At 39.3% G+C, this 23,513-nt stretch overlaps 1 protein-coding gene across 4 annotated transcripts; it reads right to left on the bottom strand.

Moving 5' to 3' along the window:
* Nucleotides 1-1,845: 1,845 nt before the first annotated feature.
* Nucleotides 1,846-23,142, bottom strand: RUFY2 (RUN and FYVE domain containing 2). 4 transcript variants are annotated; one of them, XM_065746292.1, is made up of 18 exons: nucleotides 23,051-23,142; nucleotides 21,118-21,291; nucleotides 20,597-20,714; nucleotides 20,049-20,150; nucleotides 19,273-19,396; nucleotides 17,229-17,290; nucleotides 16,650-16,715; nucleotides 15,379-15,448; nucleotides 14,140-14,241; nucleotides 13,367-13,483; nucleotides 12,740-12,907; nucleotides 11,295-11,392; nucleotides 7,275-7,394; nucleotides 5,375-5,504; nucleotides 4,717-4,811; nucleotides 3,714-3,762; nucleotides 2,922-2,999; nucleotides 1,846-2,197 (listed from the first exon to the last, which is right to left on the bottom strand). In XM_065746292.1, exons 2-18 carry the CDS (start codon nucleotides 21,245-21,247, stop codon nucleotides 2,054-2,056), a joined length of 1,773 nt encoding a protein of 590 aa, XP_065602364.1. In that variant the 5' UTR covers nucleotides 21,248-21,291; nucleotides 23,051-23,142; the 3' UTR covers nucleotides 1,846-2,053. The 4 variants fall into 4 exon arrangements, 3 of the variants coding, with proteins under 3 accessions (XP_065602364.1, XP_065602363.1, XP_065602365.1); XM_065746291.1 differs by lacking the exon at nucleotides 23,051-23,142 and having other exon boundaries at nucleotides 21,118-21,777; XR_010622780.1 differs by lacking the exons at nucleotides 3,714-3,762; nucleotides 23,051-23,142 and having other exon boundaries at nucleotides 2,114-2,197; nucleotides 21,118-21,777.
* Between the last annotated feature and the right edge of the window lie 371 nt (nucleotides 23,143-23,513).

The raw sequence follows: 23,513 nt of genomic DNA, 5'->3' as shown, positions 1-23,513 counted from the left end.
AGCTATTTGGCATCACCAAGTAAGTTACCAAAAGGCATGCTGAATCTGAGCCTCCAACAGAGCTGCTCTGAACTGGAGTGCCTCATGCCTGTCCCGTCCCTACGCACACGTATCCTGCAACGAGAGCAGCATTCAGTACAGACCCTTTCAAGGAACTTGGAATGGAAGAGCTCACGTATCCTGCAACGAGAGCAGCATTCAGTACAGACCCTTTCAAGGAACTTGGAATGGAAGAGCTCACAGTTAAGCAGTAGATCACTGACTGCATCTGTGTATCACTGGAACTTCAGCACTGGCAGTAACTGTGCTCTATTCTTCCTTTCAATGATTGCCTCTTTTAAATGATACTGGTCCAGCTGCACAGGTTTTCAGAAGATACTGAAGCAGGACTGAGGAGCACACTCTATATCCTAAATCAAACAGCTTGCCTTCACACCGGCCCCACAGAAACTACCTTCAAGACACTCTCAGTTCCAAGTAGCTCAAAGAAGCAAGCAAGCAGCACCTCGTTACATAACGAGCAGCTCCCCTGTTGCTCAACATAGGCAGAGACATTTTAAGCAGAATGAGCAAGTCACTAAAACATTCAAAGTACTCTGCACAGCAGACTTAAATTAAGTGACATTACTCCCATCATTACATTGAAGATAAATTATATTTATTTTATCCTGAAAGCTATTTACAGATTTACAAACATTTGCTTTGTATCTTACAAAAAGTTAGGCTAGGCAATCTTAAAAACGTTTTTCTTTACAAAAGCTACATAAGCAACTACTCCCATGTGTCAAAAAGAACAGTTAGTTAGCTCTTGGAATATAAATACCTAGCCTTAAAAGACACAGCTAAGCTAAACCAAGTGCAAGAATGACTATAAGACCTGTTTCCAAGCTTCTGTGCTCCTGTCCATAGGAATTCCAGGCCCATAAATGAACTACAGAGCTGATAACTCTGCTGACTGCTCAACAGTACTGGCCAGAGTGTGGGGATTCTGTGGCTGGACCCACTCACATGAAGGGCAGAGGGTAGGCTGGTTCTGGAGCAGCGACACCTATCAGTGACACCTACCCAAGGCTGTACTTTCACCTGCCTATAGAAGAACTGAGATGTAAACGTTCTGGCAGAAGTTCACATGGAACATTAATATGAACAGTGGTGGGATGTGTCAGACCCAGCAGTAATCAAAAGCTCTCTGGAAAAAAAGAAAATGTTTAGGAACAAAACTGACCTTTGAGAAAAACGGTAAAAAGAAAAGGACAAGCTTTCTGGTCCAACACAGGCACCACTGGAAGGACATGGTCCACAGCTTTCAGTGTCTCTCAGCAGCAGACTGATGCTGCCTCTAGACCTAAGCATGACTTACCTGAAAACAATACAAAGACACTTGCTTGAGGCTGCAGACAAGGCAGCACAAGGCATATGAAAACAGGAAAACACTGATAAGGTCAAATTAATAGCTGATTTTCTGAGATTATTTGGCAAAATGCACCTCCTTTCTCCCAGGGCCTAAAGACACTGTTTCTCTGACACAATCTCCCTCGACACCTCTGACTATAGAGTTGTCAGTGCAATATTCTTTGATGTATCACATCTTGATAACTGAGAGGAAGCAAAGGACTACGGTATTTGGCAATAATTTACTGGGCCACCTGCATTAATTTCCTTACTTATTTTAAAATACCATTTAAAACCAGACACATCTGTTTTCCTTCCTAACAGCACACTGCAGGCAAATTTTGCAGCAGAATTCAGTTGGACTAGACTGTAAAAGCAGGTAAATAGATTACCCTTTAATGACTAAGATACTTATTAATACTGAATCTTCTCTAAAAAGTGCCCTTCCTTCCAAGTCATCTGCTAGACTAATACTGTCATCTGTAATTTTCACATCTTCATCTTTAATACACGCATTCCGTGGTTTTGGTCCCCATCTTCTCTATCTGTATCAACAGAAATAGTGCTGTACATTCCACAGTTGTTTTTTCGTTTGGTCTTCTCATTTTGCTTTCCAGAATTAGCTAAATACACAGGGTAATTAATAACCTGCAACATAATCTCATGGCACATTCGAAGAGCACCTCTGTATAAGTACTGCATGGCAGGAATCGCAGACGCGAACGGGCTTTGGCGAGGAAGGCAGAGGCAGTTCATTGTCTGAACAAGCGTTACAGAATATCTCACCACAGTTCCTACAATGGTGCTAATTAAAGGGGAGAAGAGCAGAAAAAAACACAAGTGTATACACAATAGGAATACAGTGGGTAATCGGATACTGATAAATTACATCTAGAACAATCTTAAGTGTGATTCCTCCCAGTTGCTTGGTCTGAGCATGGAATCCGTTCACAAGAGGTGATTCATCTAAGCTTGAATTTATGGTGCAGTCCTAGACTGACTAAACATAGTTCATCTTATTCTAGGGATTCAAAGCTTAACATGCTTTGCCAATTAAGAATATAAGCAATGACAATGGATGAGATTCTGCCAAGCAAGCCTTGAGATTTAACGTTAAAAGCAGGTGAAATAAAAATAACTGTAAAGCTTTCTTAGCATACACAGAAAACACTGCTTTAAAGCCCCAACAAGCTCCTAACTTCTGAAGTCTATCATAGTACTTTTTAATGTATATAAGACTCCCATGTGTCAAATGTTAATGGTGCTATTGCTGACAAGTTCATGAAATGATTCCATAAGGTTGGTTGAATAAATTTAAGTACGGTCCTCTGCAGCACTACACTGAACAGAAAACACTACTTTTGAAAGCAGGGCCCAGCGGTGCTACACATATCTAAGAACATCTCCAAAAATACCTATACATTCGTCTGAAGGTTGACATTTCATGCTGCATCTCATCTCTAAGACAACTGGCATATTTCTCATACGACACATAAACGAGTTGGAAGAAATTCCATTTTGAGCTTTACCTTCCTTTTGGAAAGTGAAAATTCCTTCTCACATAGCTTGCAATGTGTAGCCTCTTTGTCCTTCAACCAAACCTGCCCCTGGAGAAAAAAAATGATCAGAAATACGCATGTGTGAGAAAGGTAAACTTTGGATTCAAAAAGACAAGACAAATCAATAGGAGTAACGTTCACAGGCTGAACTGCTGAATGTCCTGAGAACACTACAGTGTCACGCAGACACTGTGAGGCAGTACAAAGCACTGCTAACAGTGGGTGAGAAGAGGTACAAAAACATGCTGGAGGTGCTAAAGATCATCTGTGGCAGAGCTGGGAAAAACAGTAAGCTGAGTCTCAAAGCTGAAACCTATTTCCCTACTCAGTGAAACAATGTGAGGTCAAACACCTCGGGATCAAACAGATGCAGACAGCACCTCTGCTCTCAAGATGCACAATCCTTAAGTTCCCAACCTTTCAGCAGTACAGTTCACATTTCCACAGACTTCTGGATGATCAAATATTTCTTTATCACTAATGCCACACTGTCTACATTGTCCCAGATATGTTTGGTAAAATAAAGAGGCTGTATCTTTGCAATAAAATGCAGCAAAATGTCAAACTTGATATCAAACAAAAAAAATCAAACCCACTGAATATTTCCTTTCGCTGAGTCTACAGGGAATCTCTCCCACCAGAGAATATCACAGAACGAGTCTCTTCTGAATAGCTGCTGTTTTCATGTCTTTTCATGCTTGCAAAACACTTCAAAGGGAACAGTAAACACAAATGTTTCCCTTTTCTCCAAATCCTACCAACCTGCAATGCTTTGTTTGCTTCTTTTATATCTTCTATTTTCAGCTTGGATCTAAAAAAATAAGATAATGTTTCAAACTGTTTTATTGTCAGTTGCAGTCTAACAATCTTAAAAGGTGTAGGTATTTAAGAAATTAAGTGATATATTCTGAACTTAGTATTTAATATTACAGCAGCATCTAGGAGATGTTGTACTAAGTACTACATAGAGATCTGAATGCCTGCAGGTATGTTTCAGGATATGTGGTTAAGGGAACTAATTTGCACCAGACTAGCACACAACATTGGTACAAACCCAGGAATTGAAACTTCTGGACATCCTTGACAGTGAAACCAGCCTTCTCACAGTCACACAGTGCCAACCCACTCAGAACTGGCTACTCAGAACAACATATAAGTTAAGTTATTCTACAGAACACGAAAGCCCACTCTAGTCATGGCAGAACAATTTAGAAGGCACATCCTTAAATGAAACAGAGATCAGGAGGGTAAAAATTACTGTGCTCAGAACTTATGGCTTACCACAGTCTGAGGGGGTTTGGATAAGGTAATCTTATACACAGCCTGAAGACATAGCAATAAACAATGCCTAAGATTGCCATACAGAGAATCTTCATCTCTTCAAAGAAAGGAATCCATGAACAGGCAACCTCATAAGAAGATAAGCACTATCTTGCTGAAGTAGAAGCTGTTATCCTTGACTTGGGTTATTCTTTAGCAAAAGCAAGACATGCAAGCTAGTCAACTACTTGCAATGCAGAAACACCTCCCAATGCCTCCCAGGCTCTCTTCTAGCTAGGATTTTCTTTCCAGGGAACTATAATTGCACACAAGGTCACAGTCTACAAACCAAAAAAAAAAAAAAAAAAGCACATTTCACCCAACTATAAGTATTTCTCCTTGATAACTGGCTTGGTGATATTATCTTATACACAGTAATTCACATAACTCCATCTTATTCTTGAGTTTGTAAGACAAATATAACCATCAGGAATAATGCAATTACTCGCTCAGCTTGGATGCCAGTTCTTGGAGAGCAGCTTCTTGGTCTTGACATATCCTTTTCAGTTGTCTGTTCTTTTCCTGAAGTTTAATGAACTCCTTAAAAAAAATACATATACATACATACATATATACGTACACAAATGCATAATGCCTAGAAAACTGGTCCTAACAAAAGCTGATCTCCCTGAGAAAGCCAAAACAATGGATAACTCATCATCCCCTCTATAAAGTTTCCCTAATTGAATTCAAGCAGCAACAACTCAAGATCACTTTCCTCGGCTCTAAGAGATGACACCTATTTGCTTCTTCAGAAAGCAAATACAGTTCATTGCAGAGATCAACAGCACTATGTAGCCACGTACACCAGGTTAGAGAGAACCTGAAGCAACTTCTGGCCTAGCACGAGAAGAAAGAGTCTTCAATAAAACTGAGAAACTAAAATAAGGATTTCAGTTTTCTTTAGACAAAGGACAGAGTTCTGATTTGAAGAAGAGATGAGTAAAAAGAGAAACGTTTCCAACTTTTTTTTCTTAATCTACTTGTGAGGTGAGAATAGATTAATCTAAAGTTGCTCAAATTACAAGTCCCATGTCTAAGCTCATAATTAACTTTTCAGTCAATTCCTAAGTCACTCTTCCAAGTTTTATTGCAGAATTTACCTTTTTAAGGTTAATTATTTCTTGGGTCTCTATTTGCAGATGAGATACAGTTTCTTTTTCCTTTTGAAGATCATCCTCCAGAGTTTGTCGCCACTCCTTTTCTATCTTCAAATCTGTTTCCAGCTGGAGCCTAAAACATGCAAAACAAAAATCACAATCACTTTGCAAAACAGTGCCACTTTTAAAATAATAAGGAGGAGTTTATTTCTGGTTGCAATGTAGTGTTGCCACAATAAACAGCCCATCAGCTGGCATGCTTTTTAGAACAGAAATAATGCAGCAGTATCCTAACATTTCTGACATCGTTGTAAGAGATAAAATACTGCCACTGAGAGAGTGCTTTTGAAGAGAAACACATTTAAAAGGATCGAGAGTGCAGCAGCACTTTGTAGAGATGACCTTAATAATAAATAAGCAAGAGAAATTTAACCACAACATTCTAAGGTGCTTTTAAAGCATGAACGTGGGAAAGCCCTCCCCTAAACTTTACATAGTTTGTTTCTAAAAGAAAAAAACAACCACGCTGCCACTGGTAATACAAAGAAGGATTGCACACATCCCTGGGATTCATAAACGTTATTTAATATTAGATCTTCAGGTGTTCACCATCTTGATTAGACTAAGGCTTACAGAAATTCGAGCAGAATCAAAAATAAAGAGGGAAAGGTTTTAAAGTGCTGTTTTAATTGAGCTTCCTACATCGCTGAGGTTCAACATAAATTGGGATCTCAACCCTACTCGTTAAACTGAAGTCATTGGCACTAGGGTTATTCTGATGCAAAACCACTCTAGCTGGAATTCTTCTGTCAGTTTTATGGAAGAGTGATAGAGAGAAAGCAGGACAGAAGCACACTGCTCAGCCTTCTACATCTAAACCTTGACAAAACAACAGAAAAGGAAAAAAACAGTAGTCATGCAAGGTTTTTGGATGGAAAACCTGTAGCCACATTAATTTTCCTGGTAATTTATTTGTTTGTTTGTTTGTTTTGTCTTTTTTAAACCAAAATCATTTTTAAACGATGGACTTACGTTTGGGCTACTACCTCAGCATCTGGTTGGGAAAGATCAGAAGTGAACATGACCTTGAGTTTTCAGAACTGCAGAATTCTAAGGTTGGGGTCTGAACTGTTCTTTTGCCAAAATCTGCAAAGATGACTGCAGCAGTAAAGTGAACACTTATCATGACAGTTAAATAAGTTCATTGATATTCAGAGTTGGAAGAGAGGCAGGGTGGGCTAGCAATCATATTGGAATTAAAAGGGAGTGATTTCCCATCTCTGTGTCACAAATTTGCCCTATCTTCAGTAAGGTAGCTGTTATCTTCCAGCAGGCTGAACACCTAAAGCAGGGAGCTTTTTACACCAGACATCTTATTTATTTAGATCAGTAATGAAGAATTGAACAGGAGAAAGAGAGAGGGGGTTGGCTTTTATGTTACTTTTCAGTATTTATGAATCCTGTGGATTTTTTTTTCTGCAGCGGTAAGTTCAACTATTTTTTTTTCTTTAAAGGATTTTACCTTATGAATAAGCCTGATCAATTAAGCTATCCTTATGCCATTTCTCTTCAGGTTCACACTGTTAAGTAGTTGAGCAGGTTACTACTACTATACTACAGATTTTCTCTTGCTTACAGTAGTTTCCTCATGAACTAAGCCAGCACCTTCAGATAAAATATACCACCATTCTCCCTCCCTCCTGAGCAGCACACCATGTCAGAGGCGCCCAAAGGCAGCCTGACTTCCTTGGAACGGTGTACTTTCTTTCACCTTGCCAGTAACGTAACACCACTATCTTTAGTATTGACATTCTGCTCAGAATCAATTATCAACAGCCAATTTGCATTAACACACAAAACATTACTGCTAAATATCCTCTTCATACAGAAGAGATATACTTACAGCTGTTTCTCCTTCTGGGAGAATTCCTTCTGCAGACTTTCAGACTTATTCACATATTCCTGTTTAAGTTTCTCATCCTCATTCTCAGCCTCCAATTGAGCCTTCTCTGCTTGCTGCAATCTGGTGTAATTCAAATCAACTTTGGGTAAAACTGAAGCTAGAACTAGGGTGTAGAGGGTGAAGAAGACAAATAAAAGAAAAATGGGGAAATAGAAACATTTCTAAATAAAAACAAAGTTTGGGGGAAACTCACAAACTCAAACGAGAAATCCATACAATGCCTACAGAACTAGCTCCTGTTTTTCATACAGTCAGAGAGTAATCACTGTAAGTAATTAGGATTTTTATTTTATGCTAATCGATAACAAATGCCAAAGCATAAGATACATATTTTAGAATCGCAGCATATATCTTAAATATATCTTAATGTTGTTTTTCTTTTCCTTCCTCCTCAGCATATGTTTCTGTGTTATTTTTGGAAGCTTTTTATTTTTTTAAATAGCCCCTGTAGAAGTACTTTGCTTGTACTAATCACCCAGGGCAGAATGCGTGTTGTGCAAAAGCAGCTCAAAACAACTCAGGCATAAGACTGAACACAGGGCACTGCAATCAGAGAGCAAAACACCTAACTAGCCTGATACAACAAGACACACCCAACAGGTCCCACTAATTTACAGAACTACCTCAATTACATCACATTTGTAAACGTAAACAGTCTGTATTAAAAATAATGCATTCTTACACTAGTTAAAATAGCTCCGTACTATAGACAATTTCAAGAAAATTCATCAACTGATCACTCGAGAAGTAAGGGGTTGTTTTTTAAATGTAATCTCCCCTTTCTGAATGCGTAAGGTTTGTTTCTGCTTCAGGTACCAATGCCCTTGGAATCCATTAGCCCACTGTGGCTTCTCTCTGCTTCACCGCCTCTTGGTTCCAAAAGCAGATGGGGGTATGTAATAAAAGCAAAGGCGCTAAGATGGAACTTGTGCTATTGTGGCCACACTTGTCCTGAAGAAAAGGCAGGAAGGAGAAGCACCTGTAAAATACCACTGAACATTTCCACCTGTTGCATCTTGTTTAACAAAAATGCTTCAAGTGCCTGCTCAGGGAAGTGGGGCAGAAATCTCTGATTCACTCTGTGCTTGATTGCACAATTGCCAGCAGCTAGCTGAATGCAGAGCAACTCCCAGCTCCCGTGTCAGCTAAGAAGAAATCAAGTCAGCCACGTGTCTACATCTGTGCTTCTACTGATAATGTTGCCCCAGTGGGAATTTCCAAAAGCTGCTGGCAAACAAGTGATAAAAGACTAGAACTAAATACCTCACAAAGCATGCACCGTCCCACCCAACTATACCTGCTGTTGTGAGCATCTCCCCAGACACACTTACAATAGTAGAGCACACAGGACCAAACCAGATGTATGGAAAGGAGTAAACACTAGGACAAAGCAGGGCCAAATAACTGGGCAAAAAAAGTCTCTATGTCACAAATTAAACCACAGAGCAGTTTCCACAACCAAGGCAGCTATCTACCTTGGCTGCCCAAGGAACACACTGGCCAACCCAGGGTACCCCACAGTCCCCTGAAGTAGCACCAAGACTGACAGCACAGCTGCAGCTCAGGCTGAGCAGGGCTGAAGTCTGCGTCAGGATTTCAGATTCGGATGACACTGAGTCAGACAGATACTTGTTTGCATAGAGCCACTGTGAGATGGTTAATGTTGCCACCTCTGCTACAGCCTACTCCCGTTTTATTCAACATTTCTGTTTTGGGCTTTCTTTGAGGGTTGGGGAGATAGATTTTTTTCTTTTTAACAGGCCACATTTAAGGCTCTTTCTGGTTCCAAAGCAAGAAATAAGGTTATATATAATCATGCAGCAGAAACCCTCCTTGTATTATGCTGTCTTGCCCCCACTTTAGCAAACACATTCCATCTTACTGAAAGACTCAAAAGATCCTTTTCCCAGTCAACTCCACGTTTGCTTTTCAGGGGAAATAATGGGAAGTGTATCAAGGGCAGCCAGCAGCTAAAACTCTTATTTCAGCAGCACAGGCAAGCAGCAATTCAATGCAGAAATACATTTTGTAAAGAGTGCCTAACGATGGGTGGAGAGAGGGAAATCGGGTTGGGCAAAACCACGGGTCAGAATTGCAGCACAGACATAGCCGCTGAAAAACAAGTTAGACAGGCACCCTAAATGTATGCATCCCATCTACTACTACTGCTGCCACTGAAGCTGAGGCAGGAGCTACAGCTACAGTATACGCTAGGCCCTGCTGCCCTTCCTTCCTGGAGCCCTATGTCCAGGCTCCAAACACAGTGTACCTTCATGAAAATATGCTAACCTCCATCACATCAGCAGAATAGAACTGTGCTGTAACTGCTTTATCTTTCAACCCTGGAACTCTTCTACTGTACACACTGAACATATGTTTCACACCTCCTTCCTTTGTTAATCGTACTATTCCAGTACAGCACTTCAAAACTTTGTACCCCTTCCCCCAAAAGCCCTGTTCACACTGCTCCTTAAGAAAGCAGTGCTAGTTACAAGCAGAAAAAAGAAATAAAAAAAAAGGACAGAGAGCTTGCTTTTGGGATAAACACAGCCCCTGAAGTGAAAGAAACAAGCAGAGATGAAGAGAAGTATAACTCAGAAGGGCAACTTTTTAAATCTTCTAGTGCCACAAAGAGCAGGAAAAACTGCTAGATAAAAAACAGATGCCATAAGTATGTATAGTCCAAATGAAGATAGCTAATAAACTTTTTTGGACAATTGAGAAGTGAATAAATAACGTTAGAAAACATTTTCTTATCAACAGTGCAATAATTTACGTTCTCTCTCTGTTTTTAAAAGAGGAGTAAAGCGAGATCAGAAACGACCTTAAACAAAACAGAATCCAGCTACAATCAGTTACAGGATTTCTAGTACCACTTTCTATGTCAAATTGTTATTTTACAGTTCTGAAGTTGTATTTTATCAGTGATATTTCAATGGAAGAGAGCTGGAGGAGCTTTCAGAATGATATATCTTTGACAAGTTTATACTGGTGCTGAGCTTCATCGCTGGCGCATTTGACAAACGACATTGCAATAGTCCTAGTTTGAGTTAACAGATCTTTGTCACTTCACGAATGCAGTGGACAAAAATCAAAGACAGATGAAGGCAGCAAAATAGTAAAAACAAAAATTAGGATAAAGGATAAAAAGAAAAAGAAAAAAGAGGAAAAAGGATGTCAATAAAAGAATATTCATGTCACTAATTTTTTCTAATACATAACCATGTTTTTAATAATCAGATTTAAATGAAAAAAAGACATGTCAGACACCAAGATGATAGTGCTTATGGATGCCATTCTACAATACATTCCATTATAAAATAATATTCTATTGAAAAGATCAGTGTTGCACATAGGCCACTAACATCTGAATCACATTTTAACGTTACGTTACACATGCAGTCTAATGACAATGCAAATTTATACAGTGGATTTTTAGTCTTTCACTTTTCAATCTTTCAGTGTAAAACATCACTGTAATAAAAATAATGGTTGTGCTAAAGCAACTGAATGACTTTTAGTAGCTTCAGCAAATTCAGTAGTGTTTGGGCAGTAATAAAGGCAGTAAATACTCATATCAAGTAATCTTGCTTACAGCATGAGCAAGATTAATGCTTTGGTTTCTATTGCATTCCATTCAGATGGAGAAAAACAAGAAGGTAACATTGAATACAAATCTGAAGCAGCTGGAATAACAGCTTTTGCTATCAGCACAAAAACCTAGGAAAAGACAACAGATGGCAGACGAAGAAAAATGAAAGATTAAGTTTCTACTAAAAATAAGAGCATTTGTTAAAAAGAAAACCACAATCAATCCATAAAGCACTAGTTAAGAGTTTCAGGAACTTTCTGTTAAAATCTTCTAGTTGAAAGTTACATTTCAGATGCAACCATGTGGGAATGGAATAAAATACAAGGGGATGGAAAAATGAATGAAGGAAAACAAAGATGGATCTGTACCTTTGTTCTAGTTGTTTCATAGTGGCATTAATCTGATTGGTCTTATCCTCTAATCGACCAATTATTTCATTCTTTTCTTTCATAGCATCCTCAGAAACCTGTGTTACAAAAAAGGTTCAAGTCAAAGTAATTTGGCACTGTTACCCCAAGAAGCTGTTTCTTTCTTCTGAAGAGGAAAAAAAAAGTTAGAATAGCACTTACAAAGAATTGCATGCCTAGCAGATTTGTAGTTTACTAAACATCAACTTTTCATTTTGATTTCTTTCTTTATCACTTTGTCTTAAATTCATTGATCACCTTTTTAAGTAGCTCACTAGACCCTGACCAATAACAAACTAAGATGCTTAGTCCTAGAAATCACTATGACTCTGTAACTTCTGTCAGACTTCACCTAATGTGCCTGCAAATATTTTAGGAATTTTATTAACATGCTGTACAATTTTGACTGCTTGCATAGCTGCTACAATCTCAGCCTGAAGATACGAATAAAGGGAGAGCATCACCCCTGTGAGACAGATCAACACCATAAATGGATCCCTGAACATGAAATTGAGCACCGCTTGTTTGACTCAAAAATGGACGTGAACATTATTATGTAAAATCATCTTCCCTAGAAGTACAGCTTTAAAAGCCCAAAAGCCACAAGTCCTGATTACTGAACAACAGTCCCATCTTACTTTTCCTCCTCTTTGCATCTGCCATTTTCCAATCCAGCTTCCTCACTGCTTTCAGTGAGGAGAAGTATCATCCTGTGTTCCCTACCTCACTTATCTCCCTGCAGCATTCTTACTTCTTTCCCCGTTCATTCTGCCAGAGATTTGACTGTTTTCTTGTGTTCCTTTTGATGATTTCTTCTTTAAATCAAACTTACTTTCTATATAAATAATTTAATGCTCCATTTCCCTGGTGTTCTGTAAAATGAGCATTGGGTCTCTGAAATCCATACTCTCCCAAAGAATCTTTCAGCTTTGCACTATTACAGATTTTCTTCAATTGTTAACAGATTTTAAAAAGCTGACATTACCTTTGTCCAGCAAAAAAATCTTGTTTGCAAAATGCTTTGCCATGCTTTCAATGCTCAGATCTCCTCTTTAATATCACACTGTGTGGCTGCACCTTTTGTATTTCTCATTTTTCTTACAGGACTCCTTTCCCAAGGAGTGCAAAGTCACTACATATACTACTGTTCTATTCTACCTAAGAAGATAAAGGCCGTGCTCTTGTTTTTAGGATTTATTTTTCTACAGTCTCAAGAAAATCAAGTGACAGCCTTAAATGCTGCTTTGTGCTAAATCACACTGGCATTAGTAATGTTCCAAAAAAGCATGCTGACCTAAGAAGCAGAAAGAAAGAAGTAATGAGGGAAATAGCAGTATCTAGTTGAACAAAATGGAAACATGTCTCTCTCATTTCTGGCATTTCATCAGACTAACAGCAGACCTTACCTGCAGCTTTTGGTACATTTCCATGTTAATTGCTTTAACTTCATCAAGCTGCTGTCGAAGGCCTATGAGCGTATCCTGCTTCTCATGGATATCCTTCTCCAGTAACTTCATAGCAAGTTCTATCTCATGCTTCATGCTAACTTGAACTACTAGCTCACTCTCCATATCCTACAAAACACACAAACAACACACCATGAAGTCTTTCAACAATTATGCAACATTCTATCTATGCTTTGAGAAAAACAAACTGTGCTGCAGCAACACCTACTGCAGTACATAACCCTCTGCAACTGCACAAAGTAATTACCTACTACAGATATACTACACTCGTGTACTTAGTAACTTATGCTTGGAAAAAAACAAGAAAACATGCATTGCTGTTTATCTAAAACACTCTCAAAGAACATCTGTTTTCTTTATTATGTTCTAGCAACATTGCTTCAGAAATGCTAAGCCATTGATTGCTCTTTCAGAAAACTTCTTATTATCTGCTGTTATGGAAACAACACTCTGGAGGACTAAAAGCAGAGTCTAACCCAAGCCAAAACAAAACTAGAAATAATTATATACCAACTCGAGTATAATCTTTCCTAGAATTGCTGTGTACTCCAATGAAAGAGCACTCACTTGTCGAAGCTGTGATTCTTCTCGAAGCTGCCTACGTGCTTCGTTGTACATTTCATCTAATCCTTGCCTGGAGTGTTTGTACGTCTGAAGTTCTGCTTCAACATCCACTTTAGTTACCTAGAAAGATACGCAGAATCTTTATTCATGACAAGTTCAGCCATTTAAACTCCAAGCACAGTACAAACAGGAAAACGTTTCTGTTTCTGCTAAGTGGTCATCAGTTTTATGAGAACTGAGTAAACTAACAAAATAAACCCTACTACAGTATTCCTTATCCTCCAATAAGTCAATCCAAAATACCACTGTTTCAATACTGAGCAATCCAAACACACAATGAACCTGTACTTTCACCTCTAATTAGAGTTTACCTCTTATCCTGTACAGGGATTCACATAAAGAGTTACAAATTGCAGCTTAAAAAGCAATTGCACACAGTTATTCCAAAGGATGATGTATCATTCTTTTAATGAGAAAGGTCAGAATACAGTTCACCAACCAAAGCACATTCTATTTCAACAAGATTGTCATATAATAATCCTAAATGCCCTTAAGATGAAATTTAATATACAGATATATATATATGTATAGAATCACCTAGCATCTTGTAACTTCAACCTATTTACACCGTTATAAAGCTTCCCAGATCCAACAGGTTCTTCCCATAAACAAAATAAACTTTTATATTTGGCCAACTAATGCTTTCTCCAAGCTGCAAAGCAAGCACAAACAACAAACCACAACAAACCACACTGTATTAAATAAAACTGACATACCTCTAGATGATGTTGTGTTTTCATTAAGATCAGAGTATTTTCGCTTCTTAACTGATGATTTTCTTCCTGAAGCTTAATTATGTTGTTTTTGGCGATTGCTAACTGGAATAATGATGAAAGATAGAAAATAAGAAGTGAGCACTGTTGTAAGTGGGGAAAAAAAAAAAAATCAAAACATTTTGATGAATGCAAGACCAAGATATTCTCAGCCCTTTTCTTGCAGTTTATTAAATAAAGGTTTAACTATTCTTAACAGCGCAGATATCCAAGATACTTCATTGTTTCACGTTTGGCAATGAAAAATACTCTTGCTTTTCATTGCTTCATTATGGTTCAAAGACCCTCAATCCCCTTTTCTCATCTCATATTCTTCTCTTTCCATTCGGATTCAAATATATTCAGTTTTGCTCCTTTTGGACATATTAATATATCATATGGAGCAACTTATATAAGAGCAGCTCTCCAAGATGTAGAGAAAAACATCCACACAGAAGAGAAAACATAACTGGGCCCTTTATTATATACTCTAACATCAGGCCCACAAGCTGATCAAATCAAATGGATGGCTGAAGATGAATGTTTGTAAAGGAACCCAAAATCTCAGAATTAACACTCAGGACAAACTGTTTTCCTCTCTCTGAACACATGAGCACCCACAGAAAGCCAGCTGTCCCTTCAATGGCTGAATTCAGACATTCTCATTTTCCACCTCATTAACTGTTTCTCAACCAGCTTGTGTTTAAAAAAAAAAAAAGGTACTCACTCTTACAAAGCCAAATAAATAGGAATCTAGTGAAGTAACAAAGTGAAAAATATAAGAAATAACTACAATATCAGAGCCAGACAAATGTAAAAACTGTATATGGTAAATAAGCAAGAGAGAATCACTTGGCTAATGCTGAGAACAGTAACAGAAATTGCTTACTAAATCTGTCTTTGTGTATCAACTGGTGTCATCCATTGTGCACTAATGGGCTGCACAAAAAACAGCCTGACAGCTGGCATTAAGAAACACTTACTTTCTGTTTCTGACCCAAGTTGAAAATTGTCACACCCTGTAGAATTCATTTATTGATGCTGCATGCTACCTAAGCAAGCTAACTGCAGCTACTGAACCTTTTCTTCAAGACAAATTAAATACATCTGAACTAAAATATAAAATACTGACTAAAATAATTTGAACATATTTATTACAAAAGTATGATGGCAAAGTACACATACTGTATGTTAACAAAATACCTCTTCAATCAGTTTAGTGTTTGACTTCTCTAATGAATCAACTCTTGCATGTAGGCTGCTCACTGTGCTACTGCGAGAGAAAAAGAAAGACACCATCACTCAAAATTATACCAAAACTCATCTCACCAAGCTCAAAAGCTTTAATGTGACATACAGTCGTTAACTATTAATAAGTGCTAAAAGATCTTCTCCCATTATTTGAAGCATTCTTCAACAGAAGGAAATAATGCTCCTCTGTTGAATGCTTATATACTTCTTCCCAGTTCCCAGTGTCACCTTGGTCTCTTGATGGTTGGACTAGATGATCTTGTAGGTCCTTTCCAACCTTATGAACCTATGAACCAGTTTTTTGGATAATAAATTACCCAACTGTTTAAGGAGTTTGCTTAAAAATGAATTTGCCATCCCCTTGTTTTCCCCAGCCCCCAGTCTATATATATTGAAAACTATGCTCTGGATTCTCTTCCTCCAAAACTCCTTTTCCTTCATAAATTCATTTTTCTTTTATGAGACCATTTGTTTCTCCCAGTAACTTTGTGCACAAAGCAGAGTACAGTAACATACAGTAGCTCACCTGAAAGATGAAAGCTATCAGTGAGCAACCACCACTATGCTTAACTGTGGTGGTGCTTTCCTCCTCAATATACCCTCACCTTGCTCATACTGGATGCACTAAGACACTGTGCCCTTCCGGGCACTGAATCACAACATCCACATCCCAACAGCAGCCACATAGAGACTAACAGTTGAGATCATCAGCATTAAATGAATAAATACGATTACATGTCAAAAAGGGACCAAGATCAGCTATACTACAGATTCTACAGAAGGAGTTCTGTGCAGTTCTTTTTTTTTTTTTTTTGCCAAGGCAAGAAACAAAACCATGCAGAATCACCAGAGCAAGCAGTAATACTTTTTTAAAATTGTTAAACAGACTGCAGTTTGAATGGTATTTCTGACAATGCACCCAGATCAAGCTTTTCATTCCTAGGAAGTTATAAATCCCAAACACCTTGACCAATTTTATCCTGCTATTTTTTTCTCTAAAGGTTCAAACTATCAAAGACAGGAGAACAGATTTCCTCCCTCAGTCTCCCAGAAGAGAGACTTCTTTGTGTTTAAATTGAGAATGTAGTGAGGCTGAAAGAATATTCACCCATTTTCCTGAAGTTCCCTCTCACAGAGCTGTGGTAGAAAAGGATACAGAGGCATTTTACCTGTAAGCCTGAACAGACACAAATAAGACACAAATACTTCAAAGTAATACTTACTTCAGTTGTCTGTTCAGTTCTTCAACATAATTCTTTTGGTCCAAAATTGCAGCAATCTGTATATTTCTACAGGAAAAAAAAAATCAAAAACTGAGCTTCAATAAAATGACACAGTGAATTATATTCTGAAAACATCAAATGCAAACATTCACATTAACTGTATTTCAAAATTTAAAAAAAAGCAATTTCTTCTCACAGTCATCAAGTCAGTAACTTGCATGTTGTGAGATGCAAGTTGGAGACAAAGAAAATGCTGCTTTAACTGGAAATGACTTCTGTTTTACTCTGCCTCTATAAATACTAAACACTTACTAAGCTCTTATACACGGCCACCTCACAATCCTTTAGTACTTTCCATCAAGGTAAATGAAATGCAGTAGGTGAAGCTGCCTAGACTTGCTCCAAAGAGTACACATTCTGATAACTAACTAGTAATAGGGAACAGTGTAGTGTGCCATTCTTCACAAGACTGTGAGCTCATAGCATTCCATTTTTAGGAAACTTTGATGTGCTTTTGTTTGTAGAAACAATCAAGAAATTGTTAATATCCAAAATCTGAAATATTTAGGGAGGACATACCTCTCCTTCCCTCCAATGTCATCATCACTCTTTAAGTACATAGAGAAATCAATCACTCCAACCTGGGGGAAAACAAATGCATACCATTTCATATAGTGGAAGTAACTGTTGTTGATACCCAGGGTTTTGTATCTATCTACTAAAACCTCCCTTACATCAGTTTTTCAAAGGGTTTCGGTTTATTTAAGTAAAGCAAAAGAAACTGAATGGCAACATTATAACCCAACAGGCCCAGTGTCACCAATGAGTTCAAAATACTTTCTTTCAAATAAGAACAACAAAACATGAACCACATCCTTCTCTTTCCTAAAAACTGACAACCTCTTACACCTCGGTGAGCTTAGCCAAAAGCTTATAGGAAAATTTGTGGCACTGCTGAACCCTACCAGTAATTGAAGAGGCTTGTGATAATTTGCCTTTAGTGTTTCACATAACATCCCTTCACAGCACATCCCCACAAGTGATGTTTCTCCCATGCTTAATTTCTCAAATGTCTGTGCCAAATAGCACTACTACTCCACGCTTGCTGACTGCCTGGTATGCACACTCAACTCTCCATTCGTACTTTTAAACCTTGCTAAATCTGAATCTCTACTTTCTATTCAATTTTAATTCAATCATATATACCATAAATATTAGCACCTCGAGTTCTGCTTCCAAATCTATTCACAAACCTCTACTTAACTCATTTACTTTACCAAAACTATTCCTTTCTTATCTATAGCATCATTACAAAAATATTTGTTTCTCTGATCTACTACTTCTTTCTTGAGCTTTTGCATACAAGTAACTTGTTATATTTCTTTGGATTGTACATTGCTCTCCAATGTATTTCCTATCACAGTCATCAGTCTGCTCTTTCCACATCTTTCTCTATAGAGAGTCTCTCTTCCAAAAGTTTTTATTTAAACACATTTAGCAAAATATTGCCTCTGTAAGTTTGCCTTTAATCCTCAGTGTGTACACACGTTTCTCTGTTGAATAGGAATCTTCCAACATAACAAAAGCATACTCCCAGAAGTGACTCCAACCATCATTTAAAAGTCTCTTTCTGCTTAACACAGCTTACTGCTTTTGGCTTCTCTGAAGATGATGCCTTACTTACACTACTCATCACAAGGAGAACTCCTGTAAAACCTCCCTATGACATGCACAATTACCTTCTCAAATCAAGTTTTCTCTACCCTCACAGAACAAAGCCACTGAGTGACCTAGATAACAAAGATGCAGCTGGCAATAGCTATTTCATAATCCATAACACAGTAATTCTCCGTACTGAGGAAAGCACACTGAAGGCTTCTAGAATTACATGCTTTACAGTAATGTGCCTTCTGGTAGGTATTATTCAATGCCTAAAACCCTTAGAGACTAACTAGCACTAACACTGAATACCAGTTAACTCTATGATTCAACAGCACAGCTAGAACTTTCTTTGACATAAAATTTGCTTTTTCTAATAAACACTTCAGTCACTTTGAAATTCTCCAAATTATCTGGACAAAACCAATCAGGGCTAAACACAGCTTACATATATTCATAAATACTTGCCTGTAAAAAGATTCCATCAAGATTTGCTTAGAAAAGATCAGAGTTGGAAGTCAAAGCAGTCTGCAAAGAACACAGAGCTCTACTGATACAAGGCTTGTTTTGCAGACAGAAAGCAGTTATCCTCTTGTAAGGTCTTTTATTACACTATGTGAAGCGTGTTGGTTTTTCTTTTGTGCTCACTCCTATTGTGTTCCAACAGTAAATGGATCAAATGGGATAATGTGAGCACAGAACTATGCTCAAAGCAAAGGATGAGCTACGCAACTAAAAGAGGAAACAACTCTGCCACTGCCACTACTGCATCAATTTGACAATGAAACCTTTGCACTCTGACGATTATCACCACTTAAAGGTCTGACCCAACTGATACTCAGGTTAATACAACATCCCCACTGATCTAGGATCATGCCCCTAAGAGGCTAGTCAGATTTCTAAATTCTCTGTACACCAAATTCTCACTGATTGCACGTACATTACTTTACCTTTATTGACTTACTTGTGAATCTAGGTCTTCACCCTTTACACACAGGTTAGCATCTATTACGTTTAGCCCAACTAGCAGTCCAACAATAACTGCTCCTTCTTCTTCCATCATTAGCGCGTGATACTCATAAAATTCACTGTCAAATTAAAGAATAGACTCTATGAAACAAACTGCTCACTCAGTGGAAAACTCCACCACTGCTGACCACTATCCTGACACATCAGCATTCTCTGAGGGTAGACAACCTTTCAAAATATTTATGTGACAGAACTGAGATTAAGATGCTAAGTCCTTCTCTCCTTTGTGCTTCACACAGCTCACCACAAAGGATTTATACTAGAAGAAAGCAAGGTCAGATTTAGAACTGAGAAAAGGAAGGGCAAATTCAAGTCAACAGCCCTCCATACAATGGCTGCTTAGTGGGAAACCACACATATGGTAAGGATGAAGTAATCTCCTCTCCAGATGCTTCTAGTCCATATTCTGCATGGCTGAGGAACACAGCAGGAGCCCTTCCCCATCACCCTCAGCAACAAAAGAGCAGTCAGGAACAGTGCTGATGACTGCGGGGAAACACCTCATCCATCAGCTGTCCTGCAATCTTTGTGAGACAACAGAGTTTGGTCTTTTTACCACAAGGTCTGGAGGAAATCAACCCAGAGGCCAGAAGCTATGTCTTGGGGCTTTTTTTAAGGATATATTAAAAAGTAGCAAAGAGAAAACACTACTTTTTCAGGAGACTACATCTATAAAAATAAATTCAAAACAAAAACTACTTAATTGTTTACCTGAGAAGATCTCTCTGAATGATTAAACAGCGCAGGTAGTCAGCCATTTTCTTCTGCATTAGTGCCAACCGTAACCAGGCCCGGGCACGGCCCAGTGGTGTTCTGGAAAAGGGGGATAGAGAAGACAAACAGTTCAAAACCAACGACACATAAATGAATTTACTGTCTTGTCTATCTCATCAGTCTAGTGGTAGAGCAATAAACTATTTTAGTTTCAGAAATATAGTTCTTGAACTACTGAGCAACACAGTACAACTCTACACACACCAAATCCTAACTTGAAGTCGTCCATCTTCACGAATCGTGGTACCTTAGTAAGATAATTCAAAGAAAACAATGGCAGATTTAGCTCATAAACATCAATATATAACAAATTAAACCTAAACATTTACCTGTAAGTATGCACTTACATACTTACAAAGTGACACACATAGAAGCGGAGAAGGGAAACAAAACCAGCCAAAACCAAATTAAATAATAACATCTGCAACATTATTCTCATCCAGGTCCTCTATTTTCTTGCTGTAAATTTTACCAGTACAACTTACTTGAGGCCAGGCAAATCTCTGACACTTGCTGCTATTTCCTCAGCTTCTGGATATAATTTCTCCACAAGTTCCAAAGGGCCCCAGATAGTTTTATTGTAACTTAAAAAGGATTTTCTTACTAGGAAATGAAAAACATAGATGAGTTAATTGAAATGCTCAAAAATAGCTGGCCAGTTTGCCACTGTCCAGTCATCTTACAAATTACTTTGCTGCAAAAACTGCTTCTGCTAGAACAAGATAACAAACAAATACATCTAGGTAGACATATACACCACAAACACACAGTTGTGGAATCCCTGGATCACCCACAACATCAAATAGTTTACAAAGCAAAAATTTGGCAGATGTAGAAATGCAAGTTGTGAAGTATTAGTGATGGCATTGATTACAAAAGGAGAGAATTCACATACTTTGTTATCTTCTTAATGCAATGTGGCAAACTTAGATCTTATCTCACTCAAGAAAGGAAGAAAAACTGCACACTTGGGATGAGAAACACTCATCTAGAATAAGCACCACACCTTTAAGGCCATGCTTCAGACAGTGCTCCATGACAACAAAGAACTGCTGCAGAGGAGGGTAGTCAGAATCCAGAGTACGGCCAAAGCTCAAAGCTGATTCAATGAGTCCTTTGATACTCAGTTTGGCCATGTTCAGTAAATTTGCTCTTTCTACAGCTGTTGGGTCTTTTACAGCTAAGGCAAGAAAGAAAAAAAAAAGTTACTGTTCAAGTTTTAGAAAGGATGCAAAACAATGAATGGATTCATAGCTGCCTTGTTCAAAGAAAGCTTACCTTAAACGAGGTAAATTCAAAGGAACAATGCAGTAAGTGCTACAAGCCACCACGTCACACAAAGGTGTGTGGAACAAATACTTCCACAGATCCTATGCTGCTGTAGCAGGTGAACCAAAAATGGAGGCCAGAAATGTCAGTTCTCAGTTTGTTGTCCTCACACCTCTCAGTAGCGGTCAGAAACAGCAAGACAGCAGTCATCAATGCTGTGCTAAAATATCCAGCTGCTTAAGAGCAATCAGTACCCTCACCATCACACCTAGGAAGCATTCCTGCTTGCTGTACTGTACTGTAATAGCCTCACATAGCCTAAAAAATTTACATTTGGGGGTTAAATGTCACCAGTAAAATTCCCACAGCTTTTCAGAGTCACTGTAAGCTGACAGAACAGACAAGGTTCCCCTTGTTGTTCTCCTCAGAGCTCCAACTATGCAGAGCAGAGCAGAGCGTTCAGGAGATCCTTAGTTTATTTTCCCTCATAACGAAGCACCTCAAACACGCTGCCATCTCTTTTACCAAATGGAAACACGAGACAAAGCCAAACTGTTCATTCACCAGGATTCAAGGGTCAAGTGGATTGGAAAGCACAAGTTTATGATTTACTGGTTTCTGCTGTTTGCAATTAAGTATTATACGTATATATGTGTATTTCCTTTATAATAGCCCGAGAGGTCTCACTAGGTTCCTCCAAGAGCAATCAAATCACTTGGCTGACTACTTTAATTGCACTACTTTAGGCATGTAGATATTAGAAGCTGAGGAATGGAGAATATTAGAAGGCAATTTCCTAAGTGCCCATCAAACCTCAAGGCAGCACACAACTCAGTCTACCACACAGAAGAAAAGAAGCCTCACTGAGACTATGTACCCAAGATAACCTTACAAATTACTTCCACGTCGCCCCATTCTGCAGGCACTTCAAGAGAAAACGCGGCCACACGTGAGGACGGCAAGGAACAGCTGTAAGGTGCTGAGGCAGCCCTCGGGGCACCTTAAAGTTCCCTTCGCTAGCGACCTAATTCCGACCTGGGAGCCGGTGCTCCCGCAGGCAGACAGGCTCGCAGCCCCGTGTGACACGGCGACCCGTCCGCACGGCCCTCTTTTCCTTCTCGTGGCCGTAGGACACCGCGAAGGGGCCCTTCACCGCACGGCCGCCACGAACCGCGCGCAGAAAGCGGGCGGGCACCGCATTACGGCTGCGGCGGGGCCCCGCCAGCACCTCCGCCCTCCTCTGAGGCAGCGGAAAAGCGCTCAGCCCCCGCGCAGCAACCGTCCCTCGAGTCCCCCCGTAGCGGCATTTTCCGCCCGCAGCCCCCGACCCGGCTTCGCTCACCCATGGCTGGAGGAGGAGGAGGAGCCGCCACCCGGCCGCTCCCTGAGGGCCCCGCGCCTCCTCCCGCCCCGCCCGCCGCCGCCGGAGCCCGGCCCCGAGGGCGCCCCCGACTGCAGCTCGCGGTTATCGCGAGACTACTGCCGTGCGCGTGATGTCTGCGCGGGAGCGGGTGGGCGTGCTGGGGTGCGTCTGGTGGGGGGTCTTAAGACTCCTGCGGCCAGAGATCCCAATCATGAAGAATTACACAAGATGTTGCCCTGATATCTCTGCTGTAATGACAGCGCATTTGAAGAGCAGCCCCTCCGCCACCCCAGCCCCGTTATTTTACCTTCCAGAAGACCCAGAGCTACAGCTGTGCTGCTGTCTCTTCACGTTGGTTTTGTGCTGTCCTAAGACGTCTGTATGACATAAACCAAACACCTAGTACAAAACCAACACCAAAATGGATTATTCCAGACTTTGCAAAAGCAGGGAGCGGTTTCAAGGAGCACAAAAATAAGCAGTTAACATCTAGAACTGGATTACTGGATGCAAACTACATTTTAGTGTGCAAAATCAAACTGAGCCCAGACAACTGTGACTCGGTACAGCGCTGAGTTATGCCCACCCCTCCTTTGCAAGTTTGACCCCCATTCACATCACCAGACAAGTGTTTACCAAGATAAAAAACAAGATAGAAATACTAAACAGTACCTGAAGGAATAAACACTTGACATTTCTTGTTTGTTACAGACATGCTGGCACTAAAAGGACTGGCTTAGCAATGTTTATTAAAGAAATATGTATTGTTA

The sequence above is a fragment of the Cyrtonyx montezumae genome, unplaced genomic scaffold (genome assembly GCF_038088225.1).
Source record: "Cyrtonyx montezumae isolate F1298 unplaced genomic scaffold, pur_monq_1.0 scaffold_4, whole genome shotgun sequence".
NCBI lineage: Eukaryota > Metazoa > Chordata > Aves > Galliformes > Odontophoridae > Cyrtonyx > Cyrtonyx montezumae.
Note: the sequence above shows the minus strand (reverse complement) of the source record. Positions and strands in the feature narration are given on the sequence as shown.

Bases quoted from the DNA above. Each gene is read 5' to 3' on its own strand.
- RUFY2 (XM_065746292.1), bottom strand. From the start codon at position 21,247: ATGGCCAAACTGAGTATCAAAGGACTCATTGAATCAGCTTTGAGCTTT. The intron at 20,715-21,117 runs GTGTGGTGCTTA...TTCATTTCCTAG, and splicing joins TCTGAAGCATGGCCTTAAAG to TAAGAAAATCCTTTTTAAGT. The intron at 13,484-14,139 runs GTATGTCAGTTT...GTATCTTTCTAG, and splicing joins AAACACAACATCATCTAGAG to GTAACTAAAGTGGATGTTGA.